At 38.7% G+C, this 17,884-nt stretch overlaps 1 protein-coding gene across 1 annotated transcript in view; it reads right to left on the bottom strand.

Moving 5' to 3' along the window:
- The window catches only part of aplf (aprataxin and PNKP like factor), a 41,941-nt gene that overhangs the window by 12,064 nt on the left and 11,993 nt on the right, over window positions 1-17,884 (bottom strand). The window contains exons 5-6 of the mRNA XM_063056125.1: window positions 16,317-16,446; window positions 2,570-2,763 (exon numbers count right to left, since the gene is read on the bottom strand). Of these exons, the coding sequence (XP_062912195.1) occupies window positions 2,570-2,763; window positions 16,317-16,446 (324 nt within the window). The remainder of the gene's footprint in view (window positions 1-2,569; window positions 2,764-16,316; window positions 16,447-17,884) is intronic.

Below are 17,884 nucleotides of genomic sequence, written 5' to 3'. Positions count from 1 at the left end.
TTCATTGAGATTACGAGTTATGTCTGCCTTCATTGAGAGAAGCAGTCCTATTTGCAGTATATTTACAATGCTTACAGAAGTGATCCAGGACAACCAAATCCAAGGGAGTAATCCAAAAAGATCCACAATACGAAAACACAGGTCAGAACACAAAGACTACATGTTTGTTAATACGGAAACTAGCACAATTCTTTAAAGGTCGATTCTTCCCAGTGGTCCTCTCTCTTGCCTACTCCCCCCAACCCGGATGCCGGCTTTATTAAATTGCACCCTCCAAATCTCAAGTGGAGCAGTCCTGACAAGGGGGCAGGTCTAGCTGAGCTCTACATTGAGACTGACAGTGCCTCAGCACACCTGGAACATGGAAAGGTGGGTGGAGAGAGAACAGATACAAAAACACGGATGCACACAGGAGTGGTTACCTAACATATCTGCATTTTACAGTATTGCATCCTGGACCTTAGTTGTTAAAGCATATAGTTGTTACTTTGGTGTGGATTACTAGAGGACTCAAGTTTTGAAAATGGGGGTAAATCAAAGTTATATTCTTTCAAAAACTTTGTGACAACAATGACTTTGAGCTGAGTCTTTGAAAATGCATGCATGCAAATACCACCTGCATACTGCAGCTCAATGACTAAAGTTGAGGTTACCTCAGTTCTGGAGTGGAGGAGATGTGGGATGAACAGTGTCCCATTTGAGCTGGAAGTTAAGATCATGGTTTGTATGCAAAGACAAGACTTTCTGTAGGAAACCAACTTTAGAAAAGCATTTCAATCTTTTGAACGGTCATAAGGGTCTTATATAATAATTAATGTTTCTGATTAATTTGAAGTTGATATCCAGTGAAGATCATGTCTTAGAATAGATTCCACAACTGGGTTTGTCTCCTTTCTTGAAGGTTATCATTGTGAAATGTCTTCCTCCTTCTAGATGTGGAATATGAGAGTGTGAATGTGTGACTTTAGCTGAGAAGAACTTATTTTTTATCATTTCAATAGGGATACAATCTATGCCCAAGATCTTGCAGTTTCTAATTTCACATATGGACTTTTTGATAACTAATTAATCAGGAGATTGCAAGGTGGATGGGTGCAGAAAGGTTGCTGTGGAATGGAGTTAATACATTCAAATCAAGGACAGACAAGTTTAAGAAATACTTTGAGCAGATGTTAAGTGCTGTTTTCTCCTAGATGAATTCACCTCTTGGCACATACTGAGCCTTTGGGTTACACTTGGCCTTGTAGTACTGAAGAATTCATGCATGTCACCATAATCAGCAAATTACTGGACTTCCTGTACTATCGCCACTCACCATCTGTCCTTTAGGTTACAGGCTTTACATTGTATCTCAGCCTTGAGGTGCCTGAAGAACCGTTTCTGAATAGAAAAATACTCTGTATTTGCAATTAGTTAAATCCAGGATTTCCTGATCATTCTCATCAAATTATTACTGGGATTTTCTCATGTCCAGTTATCTTTGGTAGGTCCCAATATTAATTTCCTTGTGCCAATATTTCTGTTGCTGCCTTTGTTTTGGAGGTAACAAAGGATAAAGAAATGGTCAATTTAAAACTCCTCTGCATTGAAATGACAAGGGTGATATAATCTAACATGGGTGATGTAATCGTCCTGGATCCATGTATTGTCACGACATCTTGCACTTGCCTCATTGCTATTTTTTTTAAACTGCCCATTACGCTGCTGGTGTTTAGCGCAGCAATGAAGGACCTCTATCTCTGGTTGTGTTCAGGGCTTCCTTCAGCATGTCAGTAACTTGCTCTTGGTTGTCACTACTGTCAAGCAAGTAAGTCCTGGGTGGAGGGTCAGGAATACCATCACACTCAGATGTAGAAAAATTCTTCACTGCTGTTTCTGTAACAATTTTGTTTTACTAGTCAGGGTTGTTAGCCCTGAGTTAAACCCCTGAACCTGGCGGATCAGCGAACCACTCTTAATATGGTCTCTACCCTTTGACATTTTAGGCATGGGTGACCCTATCAAGAGCCAAAGCATAAAGCCCTGACTCCAGCCAACATAGCTCTCCAGATCATTGAGGCACACAAGCCTCCAAACCCTGACAAGGCTTTGGTCCTCTCGGAGGTCATTGCCAACAGTGTGCAGGTTATGGCAAGACTTCCTCCAAACATTTTATGAGGCAGGGAGCTTTCCCTGCTGCTTTCTTGCCAAATTCGCCTTGCCAGAGGACATCCCTCCCTGGAATTGAAGCTGAACCTGTTTTAACATGTCTACAGTAGTTATTGGACACTAGTCATCTTAGACTTACTTGTCACTGAAGCCTGTGTGGTAATCAGGATGAAAGACCATCTCACATTCTGAAAAATTAAACTATACGAAAACAACCACTTCTCCTTAAGAAAAAGCTCAGGATCTAGAATGGTAGAACCCTCATGGATCTTGTTGTTGAAGAGATAAAACTGTACATCTGGGGGAAAAAAAGTCCTAAAATTGGATTTGAGATCAGTGTTTGCTTGCTGATACCGATATTAATGATCAGAAAGACAGCAGATTAGTACTAATATTGAACAAACCACAAATCATTTCTTACCTTGCTGAGAGTAGGCTTCTCATTTTCACTTGCCTCAGTTTTTTTCCTTCTGCCCTTTTTCTCTAGTGGTTGATCTGAAGCTTCATTTTCTTTGATATTCTCAAATGATTCATTTCTTTTTCTTCCTGGTTGATTTACCTCAGTTTTGGTTTCCTCTGCACCACTTCTTCCTCTTCCTCGTCCCCTTCCTTTACCTGAAGCAAATAAAATGAACAAAGAAAAAAAAACTGATAAGCACAAAAAATAGCAATTTTTTTTAAATCAATAGTGATCATCTTAACAAGTTGACCACCAATTACTCAATAGATGGACAAGCGAATTAAAAATAAAAATAGATTAATCAAATGATGAAAGGAATAGACTTGCTTGTTAGATGGTATGATGACAGCCAGAATGACCTGTAGCTCAGTACAAACGCACATTTGGTCAGATAGCATTTTATGGACAGCAAGTTTATTTTTCACGTCAACAATCCTTCATCGGAAAGGCCTGAAATGTTATCATAAATGCTGTTTCTCTTTACACCTGTTGCCTATTTCCAGCACTTTCTACTTTTATTTGCTTTCCGATGTTCACTATCATCACTATGCTCGGCTGGTAGCAACAACTGGATTTCCTGGCATTTAAGGTTGGATACAGAAAACCAGAAGCCGCAGTCACTGATTCTGTGAAAATACAGGCTATACTTTTAAGTTGAATTCAACACTGCTTAACAAGAGAGCACAAAAACATAAAAGTAATTTTTTATTACAGGCAAATAACTTGCACCAGTATTCTGAAGGGGCACAGAGTACCTGCATATTTATAATAAATGAGAAAAGCTGCATGGGACTCTGGTAAAATGTTACTAATAAGACTTTCCCAAGATTTATTAATTTAAAAACTTTATTTCTAAAACTTTGTACAGAAATGTAAATTAATAAGCCATTAAAGTGTTTAAATGCTGAATATAACGTTGAAGTTTTCAAACATAAACATTCAATGTTTTTAAAAGATCTGCTTAGCTAAATGTCAGATCTCTTTTGATGTTATGGACTGGAGTAGCTTTGACTGACCTGTGTTGTACCACTGCTATGTCTGCAGAAGAGAACAACGTTCAAAGACATGCAACAAAACTCTGTTTTTCAAAGTTTGCAGATATGTACAGTATACATTTTGTTTTTACTGAGGTCAATTGCAAGTACAGGCTTTTGACAACAAAATCCAGGTCATTGTATCCAGCATGTGATAGTTGTAATATTATTAGGAATTAAATATTATAATCATTTTTATAACTGAACAAAATTATCCATGGTGCAATTGCTCAAATGCTGCTAATCTTGGTGATTATAAATTCTTTGTATACATGTAACAGTAACATCCTGGAATATTTTTATGCTGCCTAATAATCTCAAAGATAAAAATACAAATTGTATTTCAATACTTTTTACAAGCTGAGCGCTCTTAAAGGGAGAAATATGTAAAGATTGCTGATTTCCCCCTCTGTGGATCTTTTGCAACTGTAATGTTCACTTATCTTCTTACAGCAAAGATCATTTTCTGCAGATCCATTGGCAGCAATCTATTCCTACCAGGATCCAAAAAGTACTTCACTATTGCTCTAGAAGTTGAAAATAAGTTTGTCTCAGTAGCATAACTAAACAAATGTTGAACAGTGCCAAGGAAAACGTATTTATGAAGGAAAAAAATTCTCCTTGTTTTTATATATCACCAATTTGCATACCGGAGCATTCATAACATAAACAATTTGTACGATTCAAATCAAAATGTTAGAAATACTCACATAAAATAATAGTCAGTGTAATCTAGATTCAAAACAAAACTTTTAAAAACGGTAGTTGTTATATCTATTCTGCAGCTGGTAATTTAGTATATGCTGTTTAATTACTAGTAAGTATTGTAGTTCTTTTCCAGGCAACTGATTTATTTTACATTAAAATAAAAGGCTTATTTTACATAAGCCATATATCCCAACATACAACTCTGCTGCTGTTTATATCCAGTTAAGGTCTCTTGTAATTTTATGTGCCTCATTATTCCATGTCTTTTTATCTAGTTTCTTCTGAAATTATAAGGTAATAATTTAACTCACTCTACTGGTTTGATAAAAGCATAAAGCAAATAATAGATAGCTGAAACCAGGTGAGGGTAAAGGGAGGTGGGGGGGGCAGTGGGAATGAAGTAAGAAGCTAGAGCGTGGTAGGTGGAAAACGTAAAAGGCTGAAGAAGAGCAATCTGATAGGAGAGGTGAGTGAACAGTGGAAGAAAAGGAAGGAATAAAGGTACCAGAGGGAGGTGGGGCAGGTGTGTCAGAGAGGAAAGGGGGAGCCAGAATGGGGAATGGGAAAAGGGAGAAAGGGTGGAGGAGAAATTACAGGAAATCAGAAAAATCGATGTTCATGCCATCAGGTTGGAGTTACAGATGTAAGCTGGGGAAGGACCCTGAGGGGAGAATGGATGGAGTCAATACAGAAAGAAAGAAGACAAGAGCAAGCTGAAATAATACACCTGCCTAGACAGACCACCTTCTGGATATTGCCAGAAAAGGAAAGCTTTTAGGGGCTACAGTAATACAAGGTTAGAAACTGGAGTCTTCAGTTTCAAATTTTCTCCTTATAATCATTAAAGATTGCTGCTATGGTATTGTTTTGTAGATACCTGCAGCCCCCTAGTGGTACATTGCTGTATTCAGGTATGAATTTCAAAAAGCTGCTCTGCTGGTGATTCAGATCCACAAATAGGATCATTTCAGTATTATATACATGTATAAATTCTGTACAAATCGATCACTTTCTACTAACTCATAAAAGGCATTTTATTATCAGGAACTGCTGGACTGTTGTAAAAAGCCATGTAGTGTACTAATGTCCTTTCACAAAGACAATTTACGATATCTGCTGGCCTATCTCTGACACCAAATTTATGTAAAAGGACAGGCAGTGATGAATAATAAATGCTAGGTTGCAGGGGCCATCCAGATCCAGAAACAATTAAGCTAAAAAGCTACTGTCAAGGACAATATAATTTTTTTTTATTATTTACAGCCTTCTACTTCTCCTGCATCTTCTGCCAGGATCAGGATTCAGTGGACCTATTTTTCCCTCAAGTTCACAACATATCCGAAGAGGCCGTTGTTGCTAGAACTGTGCTACTGACAGATCTATGTTCTCCATTTCCTTCTACACCCTTACTTTCACAAATCAAACCTAATGCCATTGCAGTTTCTACAGGCACTATTGCGTTTCTTCTTGTGTAAGTATCACAGACATCCCACCTCTCCCGGAAGTTCCGGGCATCTCCCGCTTACTGATATCGGCTCCCTGATGCCCGCAAATTATATACAATATCAGAATGGGGCGGGGGGGGAGAGGGTGGGAGAGAGACCATGATTAGTCTCTCTTTAAGCTAAGTCGACCTATCAGTTTTCTCTGTGGGCGGGCTTTACAGTCAATCTCTCTCTCTCTCTTTCATTGTCCATCAGTTCGGTTTAGTGTCCTGCAGCGCCATGGCAGATTGTTCCAAAACAAGAAAATATAAAACATACTTCACTCCAGACTACACTAAAGTGTACCCCTGCCTAACAGGGGTCAAAAATAATGACAGTGTTGCTCGCTGCACTGTTTGCAACAGTGACTCTTCTATTGCCCATGGTTGGTTAAATGACTGTAAAAGACATGTTGAGGTGAGCCCTGGATTATGTCTCAACTAACCTGGAAGGACTGGCGCCAAACTACAAAAGTTTGCCAGTTGAGTTCTGGGGGAAGCTGTCCAAAGTAAAATCTGTGAGCACAGGGCAGTTGAGATTCAAGGAGTTCTGCCAGTTGATGAAGGTGCTGTCAAATTCTAATTGTGATGTAGAAAGGGCATTCAGCATGGTGCATCACATTAAGACAGAATTCAGAAGTCAGCTGTCTCACAAAACACTTGTGAATCTGATGTCTTGCAAAATTAACAAATTCATTGACACAGACTGCTATGAGGTTGAGACTTCTGGTTGAGACCTCCCTGAAATGAGGTTGAGACCTCCCTGAAATGAGTTTCTGCAGGGTGGGATGCCTGGTATCAGTTATTCTGGAGACATTGAATCCAGTCCAGCCATGCAGTCATCCTGACCCATACTAATCTTTTGTGGACAGACAGTTCCCAATGACAAGGCCTGGCTATCACAGTCATTCCATGAAACTGAATGGCTGTAAGCCATAACTAGACCATTAAACCTTCAAAAAAAAACACAAATTTATGAAATTATTAACAAATGCAATTAATTTAAAAATAACGGTAATTTCATTAAAGCTACAACATCAATTAAAATAAGGTAAAAAAAAACTAAGATGCATACTTTCTCATGTGAATGGGGCTATTTTAGACATTTTACAGCTGCCATAAGTTGAGGGCCCAAACGCAAAGTGTATCCAGTCTCTCATCTTGTGCAGTTATTCAAAATCAATAGTGAGTCCAGTGACATATTGAGAGATGAGATGCACTGTCTCTACTGCTTTCCATATTCCCATAATGCTTAAGGCAATTACCTTCAAATATTAATAATATGACAAAGAAGGTTAATACCCTTTGTGAGAATCAGTAATTTCAGAACTCAAGGCAAGTCTTGAGTTCCAGGGAAGTACACAGCTAATGACCCAAAATAATTTACTCTCCTTTGTCTATACACCCCGGTTTGAAGAAACGTTGTCTCATTTCTATATACATTATATAGTTATATGTGTTATACATATGTTTATGTATACTGAGGAGAAGGTGCTTGGGAAACTGAAATAACAATAAATAACGATAAACCTGACTTGATTATCCTGCCTTTTATTTCTTCAAAGAATTCCAACAGATTTGTCAGCAAGATTTCCCCTTACAGAAATCATGCTGACTCTCGCCTACTTTATCATGTGCCTCCAAATACACCAAAACCTCATCCTTAATAATAGACTCTAACATCTTGCCAACCGATGTCAGGCTAACTTTGCCTGTGCTTTGCCTCCCTCCCTTCTCAAACAGTGGAGTGACATTTAGGATTTTGCAGTCCTCTGGAATGATTCTAGAATCTAGTGATTCTTGAAAGATCATTTCTAATACCTCCATAATCTCTTCAGCTACCTCTTTCAAAAACCCTCGGGTGTAGTCCATCTGGTGCAGGTGACTTATTTTCAGACCTTTCAGATTCCCAAGCACCTTCTCCTCAGTAACAGCAACTACACTTACTTCTGCCCTTTGACACTCTCAAATTTCTGGCATGTTGGTGGTGTCTTCAACAGTGAAGACTAATGGAAAATACTTATTCAGTTTATTCGCCATATCTTTGTCACCCATTATTTCCTCTCCGGCATCATTTCCTAGACATCCAATGTCCACTGCTGCCTCTCTTTTAAACTCTTTATATTCCTGCTTATATTATTGGCTAGCTTACCTTCATATTTCATATTATGTCTCCATTTTACATTTCTTACTTTCTCTCCTTACTAATTATCTTGACTGATATGAAAATATCAGAAGTGAAATTCCAATACCCCCTCTATCCACCCTCCCTGCATGTTTCTCTTTCACTCATCAACACTCCTGTGCTGTTAGATAGCATATCTGATATCTGGTCCTGAATCATCACGCATCCTGTAGATAACAAAATTAAACCTTACTCCTGATTTCTGATATCATTTAACGCTTATTCACTTTCCAGAAGAACGAAGCAACCTGTAATACTACTTTTACCAGCTACCTATTCCAACAGTTAAATCTACATGAGAACTGCTTTTTTAAAAAAATAAGGCAACATGACATTTCAGCAAGAAAGTGACATCCTTAGCTGTTCATGTATTGATAAAAATAATGCTTATCAGTTTGCAGAAATAAGGGAGTAGAAACATTTTTTTCAAAATTCATATTATTGCATAGTCATTTTTATTTACTGATATCTCCCTTTCCAATAATTACATGAGCAGGCAAAATAAACTCCATATTTGCATTTATGACAATAAAAATATAAAATATAGACAATAAAAGTAGCAATTCCAAGTTCTGTACTAGCAGAACTTAGAAGCACCATTCTTGTCTAGAGTGAATATCTTCCAATGACAAGATTTATGGTCTAACATTTATTAATTTAATTACAACTATATCTTTACTCCTAATGGATCAAGAAAAATAATGTTCTAAATCTTCTTCAAATACCTTCACTACAGAGCAGAAATTTGCAATCTCACATTAGTTGATCAAAAGAGGTTACCTAATTGGCCTTTCCAAAGTTCTGTAAAGACTTTCATACATTATCCAACACCCCTCTAGGAAATTGGCCTTATGTGCAATTTTAATAAGTACTTGGTACTTGTGTAATGCCCTGGTTAAGAGTTCTACTGTTAATCCTGTAGGGCATTTCATTTAGTAGCTTTCTGTAAAAGCAGTGTGTCCTGTTGATGGAATGTTTGAGTTTCAGCTAAAGATAAGGGGCTATGATGTTCAACTTAGAATGTTGTGTCAGCCAATCAGGATGGTGGAATTGGGAGAAGGTTTTAGAGCTGGTGGACACTGGTGGGGTTCATGGTCTTTTTGGTAGAAGCTGCTGGGAGGACAGGAGGGAAGGTAGCTGAGAATGCCATGGGAAGGAACATCCCTATTGAACAAAGTGCTTTGTGCAAATGAATGGCTCCAAGGAGGAAGGGTCAATACACCCAAGAGAGCTCATTGGTTTGAGATGGATCTCAAGCAAAGTTTGGAATGTGGAGTATACCTTCCAGCTACACAGAACTCTTTCCAGTTGGCCTACCACTCAAACCAGTCTACTGATGATGATATAGCCTCAGCCCTCTACTAGATCCTGTCCCACCTAGAAAAAGATGCCTCATACACCAGGATGTTGTTCATCAACTTCAGCTTGGTGTTTAACAAAATTATCCCTCAGGATGATGGGCAATATGCCCTCACTGGGACTCAAAGCCCCTCTCTGCATCTGATACTGGACTTTTTGGCAAAATCCCTCAGCCAGTCCAAGTTGGTAGCAACATATCAAGCTCCAACACAGTGAGCACTGGTGCCCCCCCCCCCACCCCAGGGCTGTGTGCTCAGCCCACTGCTGCTCACGCTAACTCATGACTGCACTTCCAGATTCAGCTCAAACCACATCAAGCTCCCTGATGGTACTACGGTGGCTGGCCTCATCAGCAACAATGATAAGTCAGCATAGAGAGGGGAGGGAGAGACACTAATCAAATGGTGCAAGAACAACATGTGTCTCAGCGTGAGACAAGACAAAAGAGATGATTGTGGATTTCAGGAAGACACAAGTCGACCACTCTCCATTGCATAGCAATGGTTCTGCTGTGGAGAGCACAAAATTCCATGGTGTGCACATGACAGAATCGAACCTAGGACCCACAACACCTCACTAGTCAAGAAGGCACAGCAGCATCTACGCTTTCTGTAGGTGCACCGTGGTCTGGAGGAACATTGTTTCATTTGGTTGTATACATGTACAGTAAAACAGCAAGATGGCAATAAAGTTGAATCTGTATAGCAAATGAGAACCAGCAATCATAGGGAAAAGCAGCCTTCGATCAATTTCTGTTATACACCAAAGCTCAGTCTTCTGTTATTGAAAGCAATTTGATAATCAAATTCATCAGGACATGAAAGGGATAGATAAGATAGAAGTAGGAAAGTTGGTTCCATTGGTAGGTGAGACTAGATCTAGGGGACATTGCCTCAAGATTCAGGGAAGAAGATTTAGGACGGAGATGAGGAGAAACTGTTTTTCCCAGAGAGCGGTGAATCTGTAGAATTCTCTGCCCAGGGAAGCAGATGAGGCTTCTTCACTAAATATATTTAAGAAACAGTTAGATAGGTTTTTACATAGTAAGGGAATTAAGGGTTATGGAGAAAAGGCAGGTAGATGGAGCCAAGTTTACGGACAGATCAGCCATGATCTTATTGAATGGCGGGGCAGGCTCAATGGGCTGGATGGCCTACTCCTGCTCCTATTTCTTATATTCTTATTATGTTCTTATACCAGCGTCAACAACTGCTGTCAATTAGAATGGCAAGCTAATGACACACACAACATACTGAAATTACTTAGTTCTGAAAACCATAATATCCATACAGTATTTAATGGTGCTCGGATATGTTAAAGATACAGATGTATACATCAGAAAACACAGCAAATGTGTAATGACTAAAAGGCATTCTGGCAAACTTGACCAAATGTCATAATTAAGACAGGTAAGACCAATATCAGTTTTAACCAGAATCCACTAAACATCCTGGAGAGAAATACATCCAAAAGGTATCTGGCAATGTTGCAACTTGGAAATAACACAAAGGGCCATACGCCTCAAATTTAAGTATATGGTGATGGGAGACTCTGGATAGTTCCCTGACCAACAGCCACATCAAAAATGCTTGGTTATATCTGATGGGCTAGTAATCAAATATTATTTTTATTTCACAAATATATAAAATCGCTCTGCATAAATGATAACTTGAATTGATAAGTGTCTAGAAGAGAATGCCACAGACGACACCTGCAGGATATAAAATTTCAATCTTGGAATCTTCACCACAGATATAGAATCTATTTCTCAATGAAGATTGTCTAAAAGTTAGAACCTGAATGTTTGTTAAAACAAAAATTAAGAAACACATTCCTAAAATCCACCACATCCACATATAGATGCTGTCATACACTCATTTTTATGTCATTAATAGTGTTTGTTACTCAAACATATTTAGAGAAACGCAAAGATGTGTATCTGGAGTTATGATCTTAATAAACTATATTCTATTTGAATGATGTCACAGGCTCAAGGACCAGTAGGACTCAATTTTGTGCAAATGTCCCGAATAAGAATGCCAGAGCAGCTAATGAGTAAAGTATTCTGGCTTAAGCACTATAAGCTTAAAATCAATTCCAAACATAAAAGCCGTAAAAATCTTCAGGTTTTTGGGTCAATGCATTATTTTTATTGGCTCCATTTAATGCACTTAAAAGTAACTGCAATTTTTTCAGCAGATCATTTAAAGTTATGACGTGGATCTTGCTATGAGCATCAACCATGGATAAAGTTACACCAAAACTATGTAAAATAGATAGGAAATACTTGAATCACTTGCATACACTGTTTAAGCCTTTTTACTGGGATGCTTTCAGAAATCTAATTGAAGAGATTAAAAAACTAAAATAAAAATAAAGCACAATAGCCAGCCAAAATCAGCAGCCTAAGAATACTTCAATAGGCCAAAATTGGAATAAGACAAAATGAAAACAGATTACAATCCAAATATTGCTTACATATAATGAAATACAGATTTTTCACATCAGGACATTAAATCTATGATCCCGAGTACTCAAAATGCATCTAACTAGTTGAAATCCAGAATGTATATACCTTAGAATATTGAAAGGCCTGGATGTAGAGAATGCTTCCTATAGTGAGTGAGTTGAGTCCAGGACCAGAGGCCATAGCCTCAGAATATAGGGACGTCCATTTAGAACGGAGATGAGGAGGAATTTCTTTAGCCAGAGGGTGGTGAATCTGTGGAATCCATTGTCAACACCAGCTGTTGAGGCCAAGTCATTAGGTATACTTAAAGCAGAGGTTTATAGAGTCTTGTTTGCAAAGGCATTAAAAATTACAGAGAGAAAGCAGGAGTATGGGATTGAGATGGAAAAATAAATCAGCCATGATCGAAAGCAGAAAAGACAAGATGGGCCTAATTCTACATTTATGTCTAATTGTCTGAATACTTCCATAGACAAATCATATTATTGTGTCAGTCTAAATGATTGAGATTCATGCATTTTACTCAAAGCACACAATCACAGAATATGACTAATACCAATGAGATTGTGGAAAAGAATGACTTGATGATCACAGAGAAGCATGGGTGCATATGAAATGATTCATAGGTTAGATTTAACTACCAAACAACTCACACAAAATGCTGGAGGAACTCAGCATCAGTGGAAGGGAATAAACTGTTGATGTTTGAAGCCAAGGTCTCTCATCAGGACTCAGCTTCAGTCATCCATTGGGATGTCATTGGAGCTATCAATTCAGCCCTTTAAAATTGTTAGGACTCCAATGGACAGAAGCAGGACAGGTACAGAAAAAAAAAAAATGCTATTTTGAGAATAATAGGTGCTGCAATGGAAAACTTTGCATAATAAAAAGTCAGCCACTCAGCTTTCCTTAAATCCATAATCATTTATAATTCAACCGGTCTGACAAGTAGGAAATCGAGATCACATTTATTAGATTTAAAAGTTCAAAGTAGTCATTATGAACATGTTAAATATGGTTAAGGACATCCTACAAAATGATAAATGAATGTGATAGCTGATTAAACATACACAGGCAACTGTGTCCCATTGGCCTCACATCCACAATGATTAATTAACATTTGGGGTAAATAGATATTATGTGGTGATACAAACATTAAATAACTTATAGCTAGAGATTCAGAATGGGATAGTTGCAACCAGTTCAATTATGATAAACGTGTGAGCCTTGTTTCTCTTCTCACATATGCTGAATGATCAACAATTTCTGTTAGTTTTTAAGAGTTATCTTGGATAAGAAATCAGCTAAAAAATAAAGTAAAACAAAAAAAAGTCTTGCACTGAAAGAGAAAACCTAACTGAAATTTTACATTCAATACCAGGAAGCACTGGGACAGGTTTGATGAGAAAGACCAACAGATCTAAGAGCTAATTAATCATAAGCAGCAACATGTTCCAGGACTGCAAGCTCCAGTGTGCTCTAAAAGGGGAAAAAATAGCTCTAGTTGCCTGAAGGCAAGGTTCAGTGATCCCTAAAAAACTGGATGAGAAAAGGGGGGGGGGGTCAACAACTCATTGCTAATCATGATATGCATGAAATCTGTTGCACTATCAAGGCCATCTATCATCCAGACACCCAAAGAGAGCAGCCCTTCTAGAGTTCTAAACTTTAAAGGAATTTCAGTCACAAATTCATCTTTAATCGCCAAATCTGGAAACTATACTTCGGATCTTCAAATTATTACCATCTTCAAGAAAGGAGGTAAATTTCATTGATGCAACTATTTATGAGTCTACTTGCCATCTGCCACGAGGAATCACATCATCCTCCTCAATCATCTTCTTTCTATGTACTGAGAACCACATTCCATTGGCAAAGGCACAAGAAACCCAAAGCAGATATTGGAAATAACAAAACATCTTCCAAAGTATCTGCCCTATCAAGTAACTCCTCCTGCCTTGTAAGTGCCAGAGTCAGCAGGTTCCATATTGGCCTCATCACCAATTCAGAGCCCGCAACAGTGACCCCAGGAATTGCCTAGAAGAAGAGGAGTAAGATTACCCGCCCAACTCAGAAAGCAGCACTACTGGTTGTCGTGAGAGTTCTCAATGGCAGGCACACTTCAGAAAAGTGACATCCAAATTCTAACTGAGAGAGCTTCATGAGAAATTCGGTCATTCCACATGACCTAAGCTATTAATGCATGCATTTCATAACACAAAATCTCCAGAAAAACTTCAAGAAATGGAGCAATTCGAGCTGGAAATGGCCAGAATTGTATTCTGTCCAGGAAACAAACAACTCTCATACATGTAGAGCTGAGAAAAACATCAAGCAGTATGAGTTTCTATGGTAGTAACATGTCACTCCTTTTCGCACTGTTAAGAAAAGCCAAGTTTGCAGAGAGAAGCACACCATCCCTTCCTGCCATTGTGGAACCCAAAACCACAGCGTGAACAAGGTCTTCACATCAGTAAATTATTTTGTAGGAAATTTTCATCTGCCAAAAGAAAGACATTATTCAATTATGACAAAAAATGTTTATATTTACCACAATGCTCACCTTGCTCATTGGCAATCAAACTTACAAGTTCTCCTCTGATCCTTGCATTTGCAACCACTGCTGCTGTTTTCTATCTTGCTGATATGTGGGCAGCCAAAACATCTGAATGATAACTACCACTCCTGACGTGGACTTACTGATTTTATTTTGACATAACTCGTCTTTTTCTGTTGAGCCATTTCCATTGTTAAATTTGCAAACTTAATTTGAAACTTGTTAGTGAGCAATTTTGAATGATCTCAGTATTAGTCAACAGCTGACAGGAATATAGAAATGGGCAATATTCTATCTGGCAGCTTCAGCTTTTATTTTTACTATTCAATCCAGCTGATTAAATCTGCAAATCGTTTAAGAATAACAAAGGCAAGGTGACATGTAGCAGCTAAATTGAAGCAAATACTGGACCCTGATTGGGGCCTATTAGTGATAGAGAAGCAAGTAAACAGCTGACAGAAACATGCTCCATATCCTCCTGCCTGTGACCCTTTCAGCCCCATGCCAAACATCCATACTGATTTGAAATCCTGCAGAATACCTTTGGTAGGAGTCGGAGTCCAAACCTATCTGGAGAAACATCTGCTAGTTGAAGAACAACGTCAAAGCATAGAGCACTACTTTTAAATCCAGGACTACCAACTTCACAAGACAACTAAGGATATACAGTAAATATAGACCCAATAGTACTTAGGTCACTTAATTCATAAATGTAGGACATACAGTAGAGTCTATGATTCGAGATCTCATCCTACACCTGTTATAGACATTCTGAACGGAAGAAGTTCCAAGTAGATAAAAGCAGTGTATTAACCTACTTTTAACCTAAATACATCTATGTTATTTGCAGAATTTGAAATAAATTACATGACTATTTAGAAACAAATCACCTCTCATGTACTCTGGATGCCTCAAAATGATTCAATTAAATGCATAGAAGTATTACACATTTTAATAATGAAGGAAATGCTGCAGCTAACTTTCATACAAATCTCTCACAGAACAATAAAGTTGGTTAATGAGATAGATCAGAAGTCAATTATTAGCATAAAGTAAACAATTTGGTAGTGCTTCTTCGCTTTTTATGGAATAGAGCAAGGAGATGTTTCACACCTACCTGAGAATGACAGAGGAGGGCATTGAATGTCAGTAGGTTTGTTAACCTGTGACCTTTAAAAGTAGCTATCATAACGTTTGAACAAAATGCTATTGCAGAAACTACACTAAGTTCATACCCTGTTGCTTTTCTTCAAGCCTGCCATAATACACTCAGTGGCCATTTTATTAGACACAAGAGTGGAATCCGGTGTAGTCTTCTGCTCTGCAGCCCATCTACTCCAAGGTTCAATGTATTGTGCATTCAGCGATACTCTTCTGCATATTACTGTTGTAATGTGAATTTATTTGAGTTACTGTTGCCTTCCTGTCAGCTTGAACCAATCTGATCATTCTCCTCTGACCTCACTCATTAACAAGGCATTTTCACCCATAGACCTGCTGCTCACTGGATTTTTCTTTTCTGTTTCTCGCACCATCCTCTGTAAACTCTGGAAACTATTGTGCATGAAAATCCCAGGAGATTAGCAGTTTCTGACATGCTCAAACCACCCTGTCTGACACCAACAATCATTCCATGGTCAAAGTTACTTATATCACTTTTTTCCCCCCATTCTGACGTTTGGTATGAACAATTGAATCTTTTAACCATATCTGCATGTTTTTATGCACTGAGCTGCTGCCACATGATTGGCTGAGCTGGTGTACAAGTGTACCTAATAAAGTGGCCACTGGGTGTATGTACAAATTTAGATCAGAGAAGGTTCTCTGTTGCACAGAAACACTGGACAATTCCAGTGGGAAATCTATTAAGTAAAAAGAAAATTCAATAAAAACTGTTAGCCTGTAGTCCTACCTTGTTTATTGACAGAAGGTGAAGTACTTTGTATTTCATTTGGAACTTGCAGCATCCAAGCTGGCAAGATCCTTTTCCTCTGCACAGGATTCAGTGATGCATTACTATTCTTCTGTTGCTCATTCTTTGACTGCAAGATAATTCGACCATCTTACAATGCATGTAATATTTTGCCATGTGGAAGTATAATACGTGGACATTAAAACTGCTCAATCCCATCCTCGCCAGATGTTTACCACAGACAGAAAAGTACATAGCAAATGTGAGCTGAAGTTGTGACAGACTTCTTCCCTACCTCAAAGAACTGATACTGAAGCTACTTCAGAGCAGTTTCCACCAGCTAATTTTTCAAAGGGACTGGTAACAGATGTTCCCTCATCAGATCCAGCCTTCTTGTTGCTGCTTAGTGTATAATTTTCTCATTTCTGATGATTCATCAACAGAACCAGGAATGCTTCAATTTCAAAATCCATTAGAAAGGATGATTTGAATATATGACAATAAAAATTTTGAAGTAAAAGTGGAGGGAGTGTTGGTTCATTTAAAGAGCATTAAGGTGGACAAGTCCTCTGGGCCTAATGGGATGTACCCCAGGTTATTGAGAGCCACAAATGAAGAGATTGCTGGGGCCTTGACCAATATCTTTGTGTCCTCTCGAGCATGGGTGAGGTCCTGGAGTACGGGCGAGTAGCTAATGCTAGTCCATTGTTCAAGAAAGGAACAAGGAACAGTTCTGAAAACTATAGACCGTTGAGTCTCACCTCAGTGGTAGGGAAGTTACTGGAGAGAAATCTTAGTGATAGGATTTATGATCACTTGGAAAACCATAGTCTAATTAAGGAAAGCCAGCATGGATTTGTACAGGGCAAGGCGTGTCTCACTAACTTGACAAGGGTGACTCACGAGAGTTGTAGATGTTGTCTACATGAATTTTGGTAAGGCATTCTTCATGGGAGATTCATCCAGATTAATAGACATCCCACCCTGCAAAAACTCATTTCAGGGAGATAGCACCATCAATTTGCGGGAGACTCCCGGGAGAGGTGGGATGTCTGCAATAGAGTAGCTCCTTAGCAGCTGGCCAGCTAGTTTAAATAACGTTAGCTATGCTAATGAATGAATGACACCTGTTAAACTCACCTCAACATGTCTTTTACAGTCTTAACCCACCATGGGCAATAGAAGTCACTGTTGCAAACAGTGCAATGAGCAACACTGTCATTATTTTGACACCTATTAGGCAGGGGTACACTTTAGTGTAGTCTGGGGTGACGTACGCTTTATATTTTTTTTGGAACACTCTGCCATGGCGCGTTCTCGCTTGCTTTCTCGCTGGCACGCTTTCACTTGCTTTATCGCTCACTCTCTCTCGCTTGCTTTTGCTCGCTCGCACACTCTCACTGTCTCTTGCTCGCTCTCTCTCGTGGTCGCTCTCGCACTCTCTCTTGCTTTTCTCTCGCTCGCTCTCAAAAAAATTGATTTCCGTGATATTGTATATAATTTGCGGGCATCAGGGAGCCACTATTAATATGCGGGAGACTCCCGGAAGTTCCGGGAGAGGTGGGATG

The sequence above is a fragment of the Mobula hypostoma genome, chromosome 8 (genome assembly GCF_963921235.1).
Source record: "Mobula hypostoma chromosome 8, sMobHyp1.1, whole genome shotgun sequence".
NCBI classification, from domain to species: domain Eukaryota; kingdom Metazoa; phylum Chordata; class Chondrichthyes; order Myliobatiformes; family Myliobatidae; genus Mobula; species Mobula hypostoma.
This window is presented reverse-complemented; position numbering and strand designations above follow the sequence as displayed.